The 17,555-nt window shown below is 42.2% G+C and overlaps 2 protein-coding genes across 7 annotated transcripts in view; one reads left to right on the top strand and one right to left on the bottom strand.

Annotated features, from left to right (window-relative positions):
- The first annotated feature begins 3 nt into the window (after positions 1 to 3).
- Positions 4 to 6,937, top strand: CDC26 (cell division cycle 26). Of its 2 annotated transcripts, none has more exons than XM_037139513.2 (3): positions 4 to 195; positions 2,723 to 2,844; positions 6,515 to 6,937. In XM_037139513.2, the coding sequence occupies exons 2-3, from the start codon at positions 2,764 to 2,766 to the stop codon at positions 6,689 to 6,691; spliced, it is 258 nt and encodes an 85-aa protein (XP_036995408.1). In that variant the 5' UTR covers positions 4 to 195; positions 2,723 to 2,763; the 3' UTR covers positions 6,692 to 6,937. The 2 variants fall into 2 exon arrangements, with proteins under 2 accessions (XP_036995408.1, XP_036995409.1); XM_037139514.2 differs by lacking the exon at positions 4 to 195 and adding an exon at positions 455 to 562.
- Positions 6,938 to 9,148: 2,211 nt separating this feature from the next.
- Positions 9,149 to 17,555, bottom strand: part of SLC31A1 (solute carrier family 31 member 1) — a 43,355-nt gene continuing 34,948 nt past the window's right edge. For all 5 annotated transcript variants that reach the window (XM_037163483.2, XM_037163484.2, XM_053656334.1 and 2 more), the window contains 3 exons: positions 15,466 to 15,538; positions 13,947 to 14,115; positions 9,149 to 12,379 (listed from right to left, as the gene is read on the bottom strand). In XM_037163483.2, the coding sequence (XP_037019378.1) occupies positions 12,178 to 12,379; positions 13,947 to 14,115; positions 15,466 to 15,538 (444 nt within the window). In that variant the 3' untranslated portion in view covers positions 9,149 to 12,177. The remainder of the gene's footprint in view (positions 12,380 to 13,946; positions 14,116 to 15,465; positions 15,539 to 17,555) is intronic.

The following is a 17,555-nucleotide window of genomic DNA, read 5'->3' on the forward strand; positions in this document are numbered from 1 at the left end:
GTAGTGGGAGAGAAAGAGAGCTTGTGGGAACATCTGGAAGTGTGACCCGTAGGGTCGTCGCGAAACGTACGCGAACGTCGGGGTTCTGCGAGGAGAGAGGCTCAGAGCAGCCTGGGAAGTGTAGTCCGGTGCTTAGCAGAAGATTCGCGGTGAGCGCTGAGGTTCTGTACCGGGGCTGAGCAGGCTTGAGAAGAGGTAGGTCCGTGAAGTCGCGCCGTCCCGGACTGAACTGAGTGAATTGAGGGCTTCTGGGGCCTTGTAAGATGCTTTCCGTGGTCCGGGGGCGGGGGACCGCGTTGCCATGGAAACCCTTGCCCTGGACCTGCGAGGGCTACCCAGAAGCTGCTGCGAGCAAGCTGTTCATCGCTCCGTCCGGAAGTTCTTGCCCTGGGGTTCTTTTTTGGGTGGGTGAATTTAGGCAGTAGTGAGAGATTAAGCTCAAAGAGCCCTCTAGCGCCAAAGTAAAATAAAGACCCGGCAGAGGAGTTACGGCCTGCTCATGCTGGTTTCAGCCTGCTCTTTGTATCAAATTCAAAATGAGGTGATGCATGTGAAGCGTCAGGTACGTGCAAACAACTCTGCAGGGTCCTGCGCCCCGCTGGATGCCGGCGCACTAGAGGTGAAAAAGATGAGGTCTTTGCCCTCATGTCGGGGGTGATGCTCAAAATACTGGTGTTTCCCGCCCCTTTCCACAAGGACAGTTACAATGATGATGGCTGTTATTCACTGAGCGTTTACTGAATAAGTTATATTCCAGGAACTCAGTGTCCCTTACGTCAGTTAGCCAATACAATAACAGTGCTGATTTAGAAATAAATCTAAACGTAGATTGTTTAAACGTAATTGTTTAAGATGAGCAATGGATAGTATTAGAACCTCTCTACCCTTTTCTCTCCAGAGTGGGCATGTTTACCCGCTACCCTATACTGCCCCCTAGTGGCAAGCTTTTCGCAGTTTGCAGAAAAGTGAAGACTGCGCAAAGCAGTGTTTTTTTCCTTTCAGCATTTCTCCCCGGAGCTTTGGCTTCCTCCACCAGTCATCTACATTGGAATCAACACAGAATCTGATTTACTACAATACTATTTGAAACGTGATGTGCTAGTATGTTGTGTTGATAATATCACCTGTGTGCGTCCCAATTTTCATGGGAGGGAGAAGGAAACGTTTCTCCCTTTGTCCACTTTGCAGTTCCTAGCTACATCCTAGATAACGTAATAATAATTTATGTCTGTAAGTAAAGGAGCTTTCGCTCATTCATTCTCATTTAATCTTCACTGTGTAACCTATGTATAATTTTTATGGGAGGCTGACATGTATTAACCAAACAACAGCTTTGACTTCATTTGTAAAACAGGGATAATTTTGCCAACATCACGGGGATTCTGTGTTTAAAAAATGTATAGGATGAGAAGGGAGAAGCACAGCACAGTACTCAAGGAAAATTCACTTCACTTTATTTGGATCTCTCATTTATTCAACAAAACATTTACTGCCTGATTATTATAGATACATTTTACTGGATACTGTGGAGAATGTAAAGATGAATGACATCAGTAGATTTTAAACTCAGTGGGGAAGTTTTATTTTTTTTTCCTCCAAAAAATGTGTTTTGTTAGCATAAGCATTACCTTGGGTTTTCAGACTAGAGTGTTCTCTGGAGCCCCTTTGCGTCCTTATTCTCTCAGCCTAGAATGCCCTTAATCCTTTTTCTCTGCCTGCTCTTCACAAGTCAACTAAGACATCATCTCCTCCAGGAAGTCCTCCCTGTCCTGTCCTCCCCCCTCCCACTCAACTCAGAGTGGATCAGGCCTGTGTGATGCCATTGCATTACCCTTATCGATGCTGTTGGTACACTATGCAGTTTTCTGTTTACATGTTCATTTTCTCTACACACTGTGGCTGTGCCTTTTAACCCTGCAGCTGGAGCACAAAGAAGTGTTTGTTTAATGAATGACTTATCTATTTAGGACCTATTTAGACCCTACAGATAACCCCATGAATTGGTGAGTTAAGAGTTTTCAAGAGATTCAGTAAACTGATTTTAGTATTCAGGAGTACTCACAAATCTCTCACAATTCTCCTGTATAGTTGATCAACTTTAATCGGTTGTGTACTCTCCCACCAACACTGAATTAGTGTTACCGAATTAAGATGTGATGTTTTAAAGTTATTCTCTTAGCTGGAAAATGTCTTTGAGTATGATTGGATCATGAGATTAAAATGACTTGTCTAGGCCTGGCTGGTGTGGTTCAGTGGATTGAGCTCGGGCTTTGAAGCAAATGGTTGCCGGTTTGATTCCTGGTCAGGGCACATGCCTGGGTTTCGGGCCAGGTCCCCAGTCCCCAATGGGGGCCATGTAGGAGGCAGCCACACACTGATGTTTCTCTAACTCTCTCCCTCCCTTTCCCTGTCTAAAAATAAATAAAATCTTACAAAAAATAAAAAAGTAAAAAAAAATAAAGTGACTTTCCTAGAATTCTCTTTTATAGGCAACTTGTTATTTTAAGTTCATGAAGAAAGAGTTTTTTGGAATAACCGAGTTGTGGATCTCTATTTTGTAACAAAAATGTAAAGTTCAGACATCTGAAGACTTAGAAGTCTTTGTGTGAATCCATGAGCCTTTTGCATTTCCATTCAGTTTAGCATGCATGCTTAGAAATTGATCTCACATTTGCAGCTATTTAACCCTCCCATTTCCCCTCCTCTCTGCCATTTTTAACAGCTGATTGTTCACTGGGCCTGGCCCTTAGTGTTGATTTCATTATGCTACGACGAAAACCAACCCGCCTGGAACTGAAGCTTGATGACATCGAGGAGTTTGAGAGCATTCGGAAGGACTTGGAGGTAAGAGTACAACTTTCAAACCCTTAGGTGTATTTGAAACAATAACTCGCTTTTGAACTCCAGACTCTTGCATAACAGCTTATTTGGATGTTTTACAGGCATCTCCAATTTAATGTATTCATTTCCTGTGACTATTATAACAAATTACCATTAACCTGACGGTTTAAGACAACAGAAGTATATTCTTTCATAGTTCTGTAGGCCAGAAATCTGCGATCTGTCTGTCTCACTGGACCAAAAGTCATGGTGTCAACAGGACTGTGCTACCTCCAGAGGCTCTCGGGGAGAACCAGTTCCTGTCTCTGCAGCTTCACGTGGTTGCTGGCCTTGCTGGGCTTGTGGCTGCATCATTCATCTCTCTGCCTCTCTGATCACACTGCCTTCTCCTTTCTGTCTGTGAAGTCTCCCTTTGCCCTCTTATAGTGACACAGGTGACAGCATTTCGGGCCTCCTCAGATGATCCAGGATAACTCCCTCAGCTCAAGATTCTTGATTTAATCGAATCTGCAGAGATCCTTTTTCTGTATAAGACAACATTTACAGATTCCTGGGATTAGGACCTGACAGCTTTGGGTTTCATTATTCAGCCCACTATATTTAACATGTTAAAACAAAACAAAAAAGTCAATTTCTTCCTCAAACCAGTTTCACTTCCTTGCTCCTCATTTCAGTATCTATGCATTTGCTCAAGCCACAGTCCTAGGAGTCACTTTGAGTTCTCCCTTTCCCTCACCCTTAATACACTTACTCTCTGTCCGTAAACCCTTCGATTCTACCTCCAGAATATTTCTAGAACCTGCCTATGCCTTTTCTCCACTGTTACAACCCTAGTCCAAGTAACCATCATCTCTTTCTGTACAATTTCAGTAGCATTCTAAGTGGCGTTCTACTTCTATTTTTGTCTCTTTAATACATTCTTCATCAGGTATATAGAATGATTTTTTAAAATGTTCAGATCATGTCATTCCCCTGGTTAAAACTGTTCACTGGTTTGCTGCATTGAAGATAAAAATCTCAGTTTGTTATGGCCTACAGGATTTTGTATGTTCTGGCCCCTCTCAGGTTTTACTTCCTGCTACTTGTTGCCTTGCCGTCTGGACCCCAGACACACTGGCTTTCTTACGTTTCCTTGAACATGCAAAACTGTTTATTAGTCATGGCCTTTGCACACATTACTTCCCTTTTTCTTCATGTCTCTGTTTACATGTCACTTCCTCAGGGTGTAAGGCCTCTTCTGACCCTGTCAACTTAGGTGTGTCCTTCCTATCCATGCTCATTAGGGTCTCGGCACTTTATTCTTTGATTTTGTAGCGCTTATTATAATTTACAGTGATTTGTTTACTGTAAAACCACTTACAATAGGAACCTTGATTGTGGAAATCATGTCTGTCTTTTTTACCATTGAGCTCCCAGGATGTAGTACATAGCCTGAATTCAGTATGCATTGTTAAGTGTAGCCTTACCCCACACTATTAGATGTACATTAATAAGACTTAAAATCTTCATCAATTCCCAGTCAGGGCACATGCCTGGGTTGCAGGCCAGTTCCCAGGAGGGGACGCACGAGAGGCTGCCATACATTGCTTTTTCTTTCCCTCTCTCCTTCCCCTCCCCTATCCTTCCCCTCTAAGGATAAGTAAAATTAAAAAAATAAAATAAAAATCTGCAATGGCCTTCGAGATAAAGTCCAAATTCCTTAGGATGGCACATCAGGCCCTTGCTCATCTCTGCACTTTATCTTTCACTGCCGAGTCATCTCTAATGTGACCCTCAGAGCCTCTGCACACTCTGTTGTCATCACCCGAGACACCTTTTGCCTGTCATTGCCCGGCTAACTCCTACTCCTCTTTTGACTCAGCTCCTTCCAGAAGTCTTTCTTGAGTACTTGCCCCAGCTGGGTTAGTTCAGCCTCTTCCTCCTGTGCTGATCCCTCTCTTCGGTACTGTCACTCTCTTGTCAGTGTTTGTGTTTCCATTTCCCCCCGAGCTATGCCACATTCTCCTTGAAGGCAGGAATGAGTACATTCTTCTCTGCATCTGTCCCCTGCAATACTAGGCTCAGTGGAGGTGGCTCAGTATGAGTCTGTTTTCATTTGCTGTCCTTGTAGATATTTTGTACTGTTTGGCAGAGGACATTACATCTTGTACATATTTGTGAACATATGCTTTTTTTGACACATAAAAATGTATTTCTGGTTATTAGATTGATGTGTGCACTGGCCTGCAGTGCCCACGGTTTATGGATGGAAAATCAAGATAAATTCACACAGACTACCAAGTCCTGTGGAGGAAAAGGGATGGCGTGGCTACTCCCTCAAGGGGGGAGCGCCTCAGAACGGCCTGGCCACCCTGTTAAGGGGAGAGCATGCTGACCCTTGCCTAGACAGGCTTTCATTGGGTTTAATTTATGCAGGAATACAGGTACAGCTTATTAATCATTGTCAGGCAGTAAGGATCAAACCATAGATAGCATACAAAGAACTATTAGGGCTTCTTCTGAGTCAGGGTCTATCAGCTAAAAGGCTACAGGACTTTGGGAAACAAACTCATTTTCTGCTGGGCCTTTATCATTTAAGACCATTCTTAGCAAAATTGGCTTCACAGGGTTTTACATATCATTTCTCAGGCCTGATCACTGGGGTGGGGGGGGCGCCCTTTCCAGCACAGGGCTATACCACCCTCTCATTGTTTTCAGGCTTAAGTCAGGCAGAGGAAGCAGATAGCCAAGGAATTTTCGGAGATGTCTCGAGGAAGCAGGGGAGTCAGGCTTTGTCAAAGCCTAGGGGCAAGGATTCATCACCCCTTTTCTCCATAGCCCCCCAAGTCCTTCCCTGGGGCCTCCAGGTGATCATGTCTGTCTTATGTCAATCCTCCCTTGATGAATCTAACCCATCATTGGCTAACCGACCAAGTACTAGTGGCCAGTTATGGAAAAAGGAGCAGAAGCAGTGCTCCTGCCAGGGAGATAAGATTTGTCTCCTTAGTGGCTTATGGTCCGAAGGTCGCTCACTCAGCCTTAGCCATGGGAGGTTACAGTTCCTGAAACCAGGCAGGGCGGTTCCCAACATTAGATCACACTAAGGGATTCCTGTCGGTGTGCTGAGGAAGGTGCTGGTGTGGTAGTCAGGCATGTCATCAGTCTCTTGGTTCTCAGATACTGCCTCTGACTGCCTGCTCTGATCTGGGGCTCAGCTCCCAGCTTGTGTATGCTTCTTATTATGACGGATAGCTTGGATTTGTTTCCCCTCTTGTTCATCCCAGAGATTTTTTACTGTTCTCTAAGCGTCATAATTTTTTGCTTTTTAACAGCTCATATTGAGAGTGCCCTCTTAAGGATGAATTTTAAGTATGGTTTAAACTTCTGTTGTGAGTCTCACAAAGTGATAGCACAGTGACCTTTGACTCTGCAGTCAGCTCACTATTTAGTTTTTCTCCTAAAGGCAGTGTCCAGTGGGTTTGACCTGTTTTAGAGCAACTTAGGTGGGAGGGAGAGTTTTGCCCTAAACTAAAATGAAACCAGAAGAAAGCTCACATTTTGTTTGTTACCGAAATCAGTTTGATTACATTTTCATGACTCATGATTTTTCCTATGCCGAGAACATGGTAGTGCTAAATGACTATTTGCTAATGGGAAGAATGTTGCCTTAATCCTAAAACTTGTATACTTTCAGACCCGTAAGAAACAAAAGGAAGATGTGGATGTTGTAGGAGGCAGCGATGGAGAAGGGGCCATAGGGCTCAGCAGTGACCCCAAGAACCGGGAGCAGATGATTAATGATCGAATTGGTTATAAACCCCAAGCCAAGCCCAGCAATCGTTCATCTCAATTTGGAAGTTTTGAATTTTAGAGGTGGATTATCTTGCTTGCCAGAGCCCTGGAATGGTGTGAAAGGATGGCAGAAGTACAAACAAGATTTAGGGAATCGAATGCTCGGAATGTTTTACCTCCTGCAGAAATATTTCTGCATGAAATTACTGATGCTTAACTTCACTCTAAAGTTGAAATCCAAACTCTGGTTTGTGTCTGGAAAATTTGACTCTATAAAACTTGTCTAATTTTTGTTTTAAAAAATAAATATATTTTTGGAAAAGTATGAGACATCCTTTATGAGGTATAACAGCACTGTTAACCCCCAGACTTGAAACAGTACTTGCCTCATACGTGACAGCATTCTTCTCTTCTTTATTGAAAGACCCTAAGCACGGGACACTTCCAGTTCATCCTTGTCACTGACTTTCATTTGACTGATTTATTCAGCAAGTTATTTATTGAGTGCCCATGATGTGCCAGGTACTGTTCTAGGTACTTACTAACGTTGGTGAACAAAATCCACAAAGGTCCCTGCCCTTGCAGAGATTAGATTTTGGTGATTTTGTGTAAATTTGATCTCCCATTCTGAACTTGTTTCTCTGGACCCCAAGCCGCTTGGCAGTAATGAGCCTCAGTGGAAAATTCTTAATTCCCAAATTAAGCACATACACTTAACAAAGTGAGTTCTTCTCAGGCCGTTTTTCTCTGGATCAGACCTCATACATCCTGAGCACAGCAACTGCAGGGATTGAAGTCTCCATCCCCTGGGACTGCATGGAGCCTGGGTGATCTGATGGTGAGGACTGTGGGAGTTGAGCCACATCAGAACTCACGAAGGCTTTCCCAGTCACTGCCATGTGTAGCGTTCTGCTTTTTTTGCTCACCAGGAATGAATATTCTACTCCACCTACTTGAGTCTATAGCAGGGCGTTAAGACCATGTACTCTGGGAACCAGGTTGGCTGTGAATTTATCGTTGTTGGTTGAAGCTGAGTGGTAGGTGCAGAAAGGGTACACAAAATGGTTCTTTCTACTTTTGTGTATGTTTGGAAAAATTATCTAATTAAAAGGATTAAAAAATTGACTGTGGAGTGAGTCTTGAGGTGAAATTCCAGCAGTCACTTTTTTGCTATTATCTGAAGCCAATGATTTAAATTTTGTGAACCTGCCTTAGCAATTTGATGGAGATAAAACGTGTATCTAACAGGAGTTGTGGAAGTTGAATGAAATAGTGAAATAAGCATAGTACTGTGACTGGCCTGATTAAGTGCTGGGTAAGTAACTAGCATTGTTGCTATTATTGCTGTTTCATCTTTTTATCAGGTACCGCACTTACTGAGCTGTGTAATCTTTCTATCTAGTTCAATTCAAAGCTTATGTAACAATAACAAATACTTACTGAGTTCTTCCAAGGTGCCAGGCATTTTCTAGGAGCTAGTGATATATTTCAGTGAACAAAATAGACAAAAAATAAAACCCCTGCCTTTATGGTGATTATGTTGTATTGGGGGGAGACAGGAAATAAACAGATAATAAAAAAAACATATACTGGGTGGAAATGGGAGGGAGGGCTGGGATGGGAGTAAAAACTACTTGAACAATTAAAAAATATATATATACTTACTATGGATTGAATGCCTATTACGTGTTGGGGTTTTATACATATTGCTCCTAATTCAAATAGGTACTAGTATTGCCTTTTTATAACCGAGAAAACTAAAGCTTAGGGATTATTAAACTAACTTGCTGAATGTCACATTTCCAGTAAGTGATGGAGCCAGGATCCAAACCCAGGTAACACTTGATTCCAGAGTCCATGCTCATCATACTACACTACGGAAGAGACCAGAGTCGTGCTGAATGGGAAGGGCAAATAACACCAGCTGGTAATGCCAGAATTCCAGAATACCAGCATTCTGGCATTGCCACAGGGATAGGCAGAGCCAGTGCTCACCTCAAGGCTCGTTAGTGAAGCTCCCAGAGGCTCAACTCAGGGCCTCTTGCTTGGCAGCATAAATATAGCCAGGGCATCATGATACAATGTCAGCTTTATTTATTTTCTTAAGACTTAATTTATTTTTTAGAGAGAGGGAAGAGAGGGAGAAGGACACCTCTAACTGGGGACCTGGCCTGCAACCTAAGCATGTGCCCTGATTGGGAACCAAGCCAATGACCTTTCAGTTCATAGGCCAGTGCTCACGCCACTGAACCATACCAACCAGGGCCAACAAGTCAGCTTGTAAATCCAGAAGTCCCTGGTATACTGAGATATTTGCAGCTTTATGAAGACCCTGTCTCCTGTGCAGAAGTTCATGTAGATCTGTCAGGTATTAGCTCACCATTTTAAGTAGAGCAGGAGAATGAAATGAAAACATAAAGGGACAATGCCACTTAGACTGACATTAAAAACTGATGGCAATGGCCAAGACTCCATGTGCACAATGAAGAGACTGCTTATTCTGATCTTAACTCTGGGTAAAAAGACATGCAGAGAATCACAAAATCAAAATATTTATTTTGTTCTTTTGTACATGGCATTGTTAAAACATTCCCACTACTGCAATACTGCTCTCCAGAGCTTACAATCTAAAGCAGTCAACATTAATTGTAGAACCAGTGATTAAGGCATTATGTCAAATGCAGACTTTGTATCTTTAAATGTACCTTTTGAAAGAAGCAGCTGGTGGGGGCAGGATCAAAATTAAATGGCATGTAAGTGTACCCCTTGCCCCATCTCCTTCAAGCTCCTAACTGCAGCCAGAACTCAGGACCAGTGCCCCACAGCCTGGAAGGGAATTCCAGACAACCCCACCATAGAAGTATTTAAGAAACCTTAATCTCTTAACTCCCTGCTGGACATGGAGGATCCCTTGTGAGCCTCGTGGGGCTGAATGATTCTCCAGCATAGGCTGGAGAGACAATTACGATCCCATAATTGCAGATGATACCAAGTGGCCCTTGACCCAACCTTACAGAAATTCCAGTGGGACAACTGTTCCTTGAAACATGCAACTTCTGGCTGGTATCTACATCCACTGCATAGTAGGTCCACTGCATCAGGAGGGCTAGAGAGGTTTGATAAACAAGATATATGGGATAAAAGACACTATCTTTTATCTACGAAAGACAGAAAAGGGAAATGGAGAGCAAAATAGAGGCCAAAGAAGTGCAGACACAGGCTTCAAATGGATTTGCACAGGGAAGGAAGAAAAGAATTTGGGTTCCAAAAGGAACAAAGTCAGACACTAAATTCCACGTGAACAGACACAGAAATGAAAGTCAACAAGATCATTACATTAACACAATCCAAGAGCTCAAGAAAGGGCTTTAAGTTTTGATTTTTTCCCCCTCCTTCACTAGCTTTTTGCTTTGGCAACCTACTCTTAAGAATTGCTGGGATTCAGGTTTTTCAGAAGACTATCATAAATACCTATCCCAAACTGATGTTTCTCTCTGGGAATTTCAAATTCATAGCACTTTGTCTAAACTGCCCTTGATTTTTGTTCATCTCAATGATAAGGTCCTGTTCTACAAGGGTACTTTGTAGCAGCTCATGCCAAGATTTCTAGAGAGCACCAGGATAATTACTAAACATTCTTATTTCATTTCTCAAGGTTTTATTACTCCTTGACTTCTGAGGCAATAACGGACTATTTACACCTTAATGTTGGATTTGTCAGTACCTGTCACTCTTCTCATGCTAAGTTACAACACCACAGGGGATGGAAGGAGAAAGCACAAAACTCGAAGCGTTGATTATTAGGTTTTAACCTCTATCCAGTAGGCTCATAATCCTCTCTTGGTTCAAAGCCATGGAAGTGCACATTCCTTGCTCCAATATTTAACTGTACCTACAAAGAAAGTACAAACTTCAAAACCACCACAGAGGCCAACAGGATAGCTGTGTTTCGCCTTCTGTCCTGAGGCACAGTTGGAGTCTAGCACCAAGGAGGGCAAGATTTAACAGACCAGCACAGAAGAGTCACTTTATGGAGGTAGTTTGGACTGGGAACAAAGCTGCAGTGTGGTCTAACAACTGAAAAGATAAAAGTCCAACGTGATTCTCCACTGAGAAAAGAGGTTTTGGCCTCCTGTGATCTAGTAAAGCCCCACAGAGTGACAAAGATGGGCCCTGGAGGATGAGGATCTGGCTGGTGTGGGTATCGGGAGCCAAGGAGTACCTGGCCATCAGCCTCTCCAAAGACAGGGCTAGACTTTTGTCCTTCTGGCCTATGGCTGGCTAATTTACACTACAGATCAAAAGTCTTCCTCAATCTCTACGCTATTTCCAAGAAACTACAGATCTCTAAAACCAAGGGCCAGTGATTCCATACATGCTGATAAAAGTTACTTTGGCTACAGCGCTTTGTGCATGTGTAGTCGGGCACACGTACGCATAGCCGGAGCTGAACAAATGTTTGTGGAATGTTTAAGTATTGACCAGCAGCATTTAGTACATGAGTGAAGCCCAGATATACCACCTACCAATCAGTCATTCAAATTCCTATGCATAACCCACCAGGTTTAAAGCAGAGGTTCTCAAAGTGTGGTCCCCTGACCATCAGCAGAAGCATCACCTTAGGAACTTGTTAGAAATGCCAGTTTTGGGCTCTGGTTTGAGGCCCAGCAATTAGTGTTTTTAATAAATGCTCGAGGTGATTCTCACGCACGCTACAGTTTGAAAACCACTGGTGTAGAGGCAGACGCACAAAAACAGTGAGGAGAGAGAACGGTTCCAACTCTGGTGCTACCTACATTCAGTTGGGACAAATCAAGGTACCAAGTCAAAGTAAAATGTCAATGGCTTGACTTTAAAACATCTATTTCCACTTTTTTCAAATTGACTGTCATCTTTTTTTTGATTGACAAGTTCATTGTAATCAAAATGTTAAGTGGGAACAGAGCAGATAAGTCAGCCACCCAGAATGTGCGCTTCTGCAAGCTCCAGACCTGGAGTCTCAAACCACCCTCTGCCCACCACAAAGAGTTTGGTGCAACACACTGCACCCAGGGAAAGGCACAATGTATTTCCCACTCATCGAGTCCTCACGTTTCAATGTTAAGTTTGGCTTCTGGGTTTAGTTGGGCAAAAATTTCTCTCAGCTGCCATGAATCCTAGCTGAAGTTAATCCATCCCATCACTGACCCAGGAACAACCCACCAAATTCACAGATTGTCTGTAAAAATAAAAACAGAAGGCTAAAAAAGAAAGCAGATAAACAAGTCATCAAATAGAAAGCTACCTGAATTAGACAAAAACTTGTAACTTGGATCTAAGATAATGGCGGAGAAGACGACATCTCATGGGTTGCTTCACACCAAGAAATGGGAATCTTAGGGCAGGAGAAAGAACAATCACGGGGGTTATCACTTTAGCTCAGAGACTGTAAGTTAAACCTCTGTTGAGCAGGTGTGTACATGAGGAGATAAGGAGCAAGAAGGGAAGATTGGAGTAGGAATTATTTCTTCCAGTCTTGAACTGCTTCCCACTGCAATCAGTAAGGCCACACCATGGAGTTTGACATTAATGGCAATGCTCTGTGATGTCTACCACCACTGCCTTCTTCCAGCTGAAGAGAAAGTATCCTGTGCCGGCTCCTGCTGCTACAGCAATGCAGAGGTACCCATTGTAGGTCATGAAGATGAGCATGAGGAAGTAGCTGATGACCACCTGGATGATATGCAGCACTGTTTGCAGGAGGTGAGGAAAGCTCAGCATCTGCTGTCTGGAGAGTAAACAGGGAAATAACAATCAAAGAGCCCTGGGAGTGTTCAGACAGGTCTGCAAAGCAGAAGAAAGGGAGAACAGTTCCATGAAAGCTTGAACTGGACTCCCTCACAGCCACACTGGTGGCTCATGGGTATTTGTGTACGTGTGTGTTGTCTATTGGTCCCTGGAAATGAAACATGATAGGGTGGTCAGGTTTATAAGCAATGGCTAGTTATGGCTGTAAGTCAGCAGAAGGAACCCGCTTTGGGAGTTGGGGAGAGGAAGGAGGCCTAAACCCCTGATTTGCCTCCATCCTGGATCCTGACAAGGAAGCCTAAACCTTTCCACACTTACTTGCCTGAACATGTTCAGGCTTTCCGACTTTGCAAAGTTCACATTCTAAAAAGAATGAAAACAGAGTTGAGGGCTGGATGGTATAGTAGAAAATATTGGGTTGGCCAAAAAGTTCATGTTTTTTTTCCTGTAAAATACAACACATTTTTCATTTTCACTAATAACTTTATTGATTTGGACATTCTGAGTATGTCAGCTATGTCCTGCATGGTAGAATGCTGATTGTTCTCAATTAATGTCTGATCGCTATCAACTTCAGCCGGCCTACCACGGAGCATTATCCAGTGAGAAATCTCCAGCACAAAACTTCACAAACCACTTCTGACATATTTGAATAGTCACGGCACCCTCTCCATACACTGCACAAATCTTTTTTACGTTTCAGTTACATTTTACCTTTCTTGAAATAAAGCATAATATACTGGAAATGTTGCTTATTTTCTTTCATCTTCAATATTAAAATGGTTACACAAAAACTCACCAATTTTGATGTTTTTTTAAAATGCATGCTGATATGACAGCTGTCACAATACAATCCAACAAAGTTGGTTTCAAATGAAGTTAAAGACAACTAAGTGCTATTACAGCCATCTTATGGGAAAAAACAAAACACTTTTTGGCCAACCCAATACTTAACAAGGGATCAGGAGATCTGGCTACTAATCCCCTCCATCACTCACTAGTTCTGTCACCTTAGGTAAGTCACAACCTGTTTGGGCCTCAATAAGTTCTTCAGTACAACGACTAAATAATGTGTTTACTTGAGAGCAGGAAATACTGGTCTGTAGGACTGCTTGAACTCAATTAGACTTCATACCTATATTTCTATTAAGATTGAATCTCAAAATGTATTTGTCAGTCTGTGGGAAAAACCAATAGTCATTCAAATACTTTCTTTGATGGAATATAGACACTTGTACAGTCTTATATTGTAAGCAAACTGAGACTAGAACTGGGAAGGTATTGCTTTTTAGAAATCAGTTGGATTTCTTCTATACCCTGACCTGAATTTCTTTTCTTAACTTATTACTTTGGCAAATATTTTACAATATGGATTCCTTACCTCTTTCTAAAGTGACCAATACTCACAGTTCAGAACAAACATTAATGTTTGCAGAAGGGTTACTCACTAACTCAAGAAGGGGGCTGTTGCAAATAAAACAGATGCTTTGCTGTTCAGCTAACCCAGCTCTCCAGAACTTCTATGTGGATCTGTTCCATCTTCTTACCCAACAGTTTTGTGTGTCTCCATTAGAATGGTTCCATTTGGTCCTGGGACAGGCATGGAATTGTAGCGAATGCTGACTTGTGACTTGCGCAGCAGGCACTCTCGGGCTATCTTGAGTCCTTCATAGAACATTGCTAGTAAAAACACTCCCACAAAAGCTCCAGCCATTTCTAAGTAGGAAAGAAAAGATGGTGGTACTGTCAAACATTGCAAAATCATTTGCTGGTATGCTGTCCAAGCTAGAAATACAACACAATTACGGGAACTAGTATAAAGGGCACATGGACAACAACTAAGGGGGGTGGAAATGGGAGGGAGGTGGGGAGCACTGGGGAGGAGGTGGGCTGGGATGGGAGTGAAAAACAGAAAACTGTACTTGAACAATAATTAAATAAATTAAAAAAATACAACACAGAAAAGGTGCTACTCTCAGTTTCTGAATACATTATGCAAATAAGGAATAAAACAACTTATTTGTAAGTGCTGACTCTATTTTTTGAACACGCATTTCAATTCTAAGTCTTTCACACTAGAAAGCATTGGTAATGCTCAGAATGTATTACAACTCCTGATTTAACACACCACCTGAATGAAATACTCCCCTTCCCAGATCAAATTGATTTTTTGGATCAAAAGATATAACTGTACCTAAAGCAGTTCAAATTGCACAAGCAGTTTAGCTTATGCAATTTGAAATTAAGGCACACCAACTCAACATTATAAACACAAAGAAAAAGGTATTAATTAGTTCCCCCAAATCTAGGACTGATACCAAGATGGGCCAGGCCAAGAATCGGAAATGATGTAGAGCACAGTTCCATACACTGGGCTAGGCAGGTCCAGGAGGTCTGGGGTCCTGTCCCAGGTCTGACACACTAATTCTATGTTATTTAGGGCTAAGCACTTAACTATTTGAAGTTTAATTTAACTGTAAAATGACAACAATGTACTAGGTCAATAGCTTTTATTTTTTATTTTTTAAAGGTTTTAATTATTTATTTTTAGAGAGGGGAAGGAGAGAGAGACAGACAGACAGACAGAGAGAAACACTGATCAGCTGCCTCTCTCACGCCCCCAGTAGGGACCTGGCCAGCAACCCAGGCATGTTCCCTGACCTGGAATAGAGCTGGCAGTTGTTCGGTGCACAGGCTGGCGCTCACCAGCCAGGGCAATGTAGCTTTTAACCTAAAGTTATTTTGTGGTATGCACATATAAAATGCTTACATCATTTTCTCTTGACTATAGTCTTATGTCCCTGACCAACAACTTATCAAACAAGGAAACACTGGAAAAAGGACAAAAAGAAATGGACTGCAAAAGACTCCTGCCTGGTAGCTAAATTATTCTTTAAGAAACTCTAAAATAAGCATTGTGTATCCTTGCCTATGAAGCAAGATGGTTGTGGTTAATAACCATCATGATTAAGTAATTACAACAGAAAGAGATGCTGGGTTTCCAGATTCTTTGCCATTGTTTCTTATGTGACTGTCACCTCTACCACCACCTGACAGTTTACTCACCTCCAGCTGTATTGATCACCAAGCCAGAAAACAATAGTTCCACATTCTTAAAGCCAAAGTAGAAGGTCATTTGCTGTTAAAAACCAAAACAAGTCAATTAGAGATGAGCGGAGATGCTAAATGAGAATTTCAAGTGAAGAAACTTAGAATGCTTTAAGTAGCAGATTTGCATAAGAGATATTCACTGCAATGGGAGGTTCCCCCTATTTTAGCATTACTGTAACAGGGTACAGAGAGGGGGTCCCCTGAAAACAGGAGAAAACCCCCACAATCCTTGATTGGGGGAAGTGGATGATACTTGCCACTATACAATGTGTTTCTGTGTACAATGCACACTCACGTTTTTGGCCCAAACTTTCAGGAACAAAAACTTTTGTTTTAATTTTTTAATTCAATTTTTAATATTTAGAAACAAAATAGATCATTGGATTTCAGGGTATTATTTTGCATATGGATATTGTTATTGCTTTCTAGAGTTACACTTTTCATGTATAACCATAAATAAAAGAATTTAAAACACATATAGATATGGAATCACTATTACCCATGTATAATGTGCATCTTTTTAAAAAAATATATTTTATTAATTATGCCATTACAGTTTTCTATTTCCCCCCTTCATTCCCCTCCACCCTGCACACCCCTCTCCCACCACTCCCCCCCTTTAGTTTATGACCATGTGTCTCAAGTTCTTTAGATTCTGTATTTCCCATACTATTCTTGCCCTCCCCCTGTCTATTTTCTACCTATCATCTATGCTACTTATTTTCTGTACCTTCTCCCCGCTTTTCCTACTCCCCTGTTGCTAACCCTCCATGTGATCTTCATTTCTATGGTTCTGCTCCTGATCTAGCTGTCCTCTTAGTTTGCTTTTGTTTTAGGTGTGGTTCTTAATAACTGTGAGTTTGCTGTCCTTTCACTGTTCATCTTTTTTATCTTCTTTTTCTTAGGTAAGTCCCTTTAACATTTCATGTAATAAGGGCTTGGTGATGATGAACTCCTTGAATTTGATCTTATCAAGAAGCACTTTATCTGCCCTTCCATTCTAAATGAAAGCTTTGCTGGATAGAGCAATCCTGGATGTAGGTCTTTGGATTTCATGACTTGGAATACTTCTTTCCAGCCCCTTCTTGCCTGTAAGGTATTTCTCTTTTAAGAAATCCGCTGACAGTCTGATGGGAACTCCTTTGTAGGTGATTGTCCCCTTATCTCTTGCTGCTTCTAGGATTCTCTCCTTCATTTTAATATTGGCTAATGTAATTATGATGTGCCTTGGTGTGTGCTTCCTTGGGTCCAACTTCTTTGGGACTCTCTGAGCTTCTTGGATTTTCTGGAAGTCTATTTCCTTTGCCAGATTGGGGAAGTTCTCCTTTATTATTCAAATAAGTTTTCCACTCATGGCTGTTCCTCTTCCCCTTCTGGTATCCCTATAATTCGGATGTTGAAACGTTTAAAGATGTCCTGAAGGTTCCTAAGCCTCTCCTCATTTTTTTGAATTCTTGTTTCTTCATCCTTTTCTGTTTGGTCATTTTTTGCCTCCTTCTGGTCCACTCTTTTGATTTGAGTCCCAGTTTCCTTTCCATTACTATTGGTTTCCTGTGCATTTCCCTTCATTTCAATTAGTTTAGCCTTCATATGTTCCTCTAATTTGTGACTAAAATCAACCAGTTCTGTGAGCATCCTGATCAGCAGTGTTTTGAACTGTGCATCTGAAAGTTTGGCTATTTCTTTATTGCTGAGATTTATGGGCTCTGGGGCTCTGAGTTGTTCTTGAGCCATGTTTTGATCTGTTCATGCCTGTTACGTATGAGCAGCAGAGCCTGAAGTGTTCACCGGGGCGGGGCCCACCACCCAGGTTGCTGGTTTGTGACGCTGTATGTGGGGGTGGGGTCAGAGAGGGACAATGGCGGTTCCCTCTGCCGCTTCCTGCCACTGAGGCCCGCACAGTCCGTCTCACTGCTTGCTCCTTCACCGGTTTATCTGTGTGCGAATGTGTGACTGTGATCAGCCCTCAGTGGGTCCACCCGCTTCTCCACACCTGGGATCCGCCCACGGTTGCTGGGGTACCTGGGTTGCGCACCCGCTTGGGT

Source organism: Artibeus jamaicensis, unplaced genomic scaffold (genome assembly GCF_021234435.1).
Source record: "Artibeus jamaicensis isolate MK-2021 breed Jamaican fruit bat unplaced genomic scaffold, CSHL_Jam_final scaffold_1964, whole genome shotgun sequence".
Taxonomy (NCBI): Eukaryota; Metazoa; Chordata; class Mammalia; order Chiroptera; family Phyllostomidae; genus Artibeus; species Artibeus jamaicensis.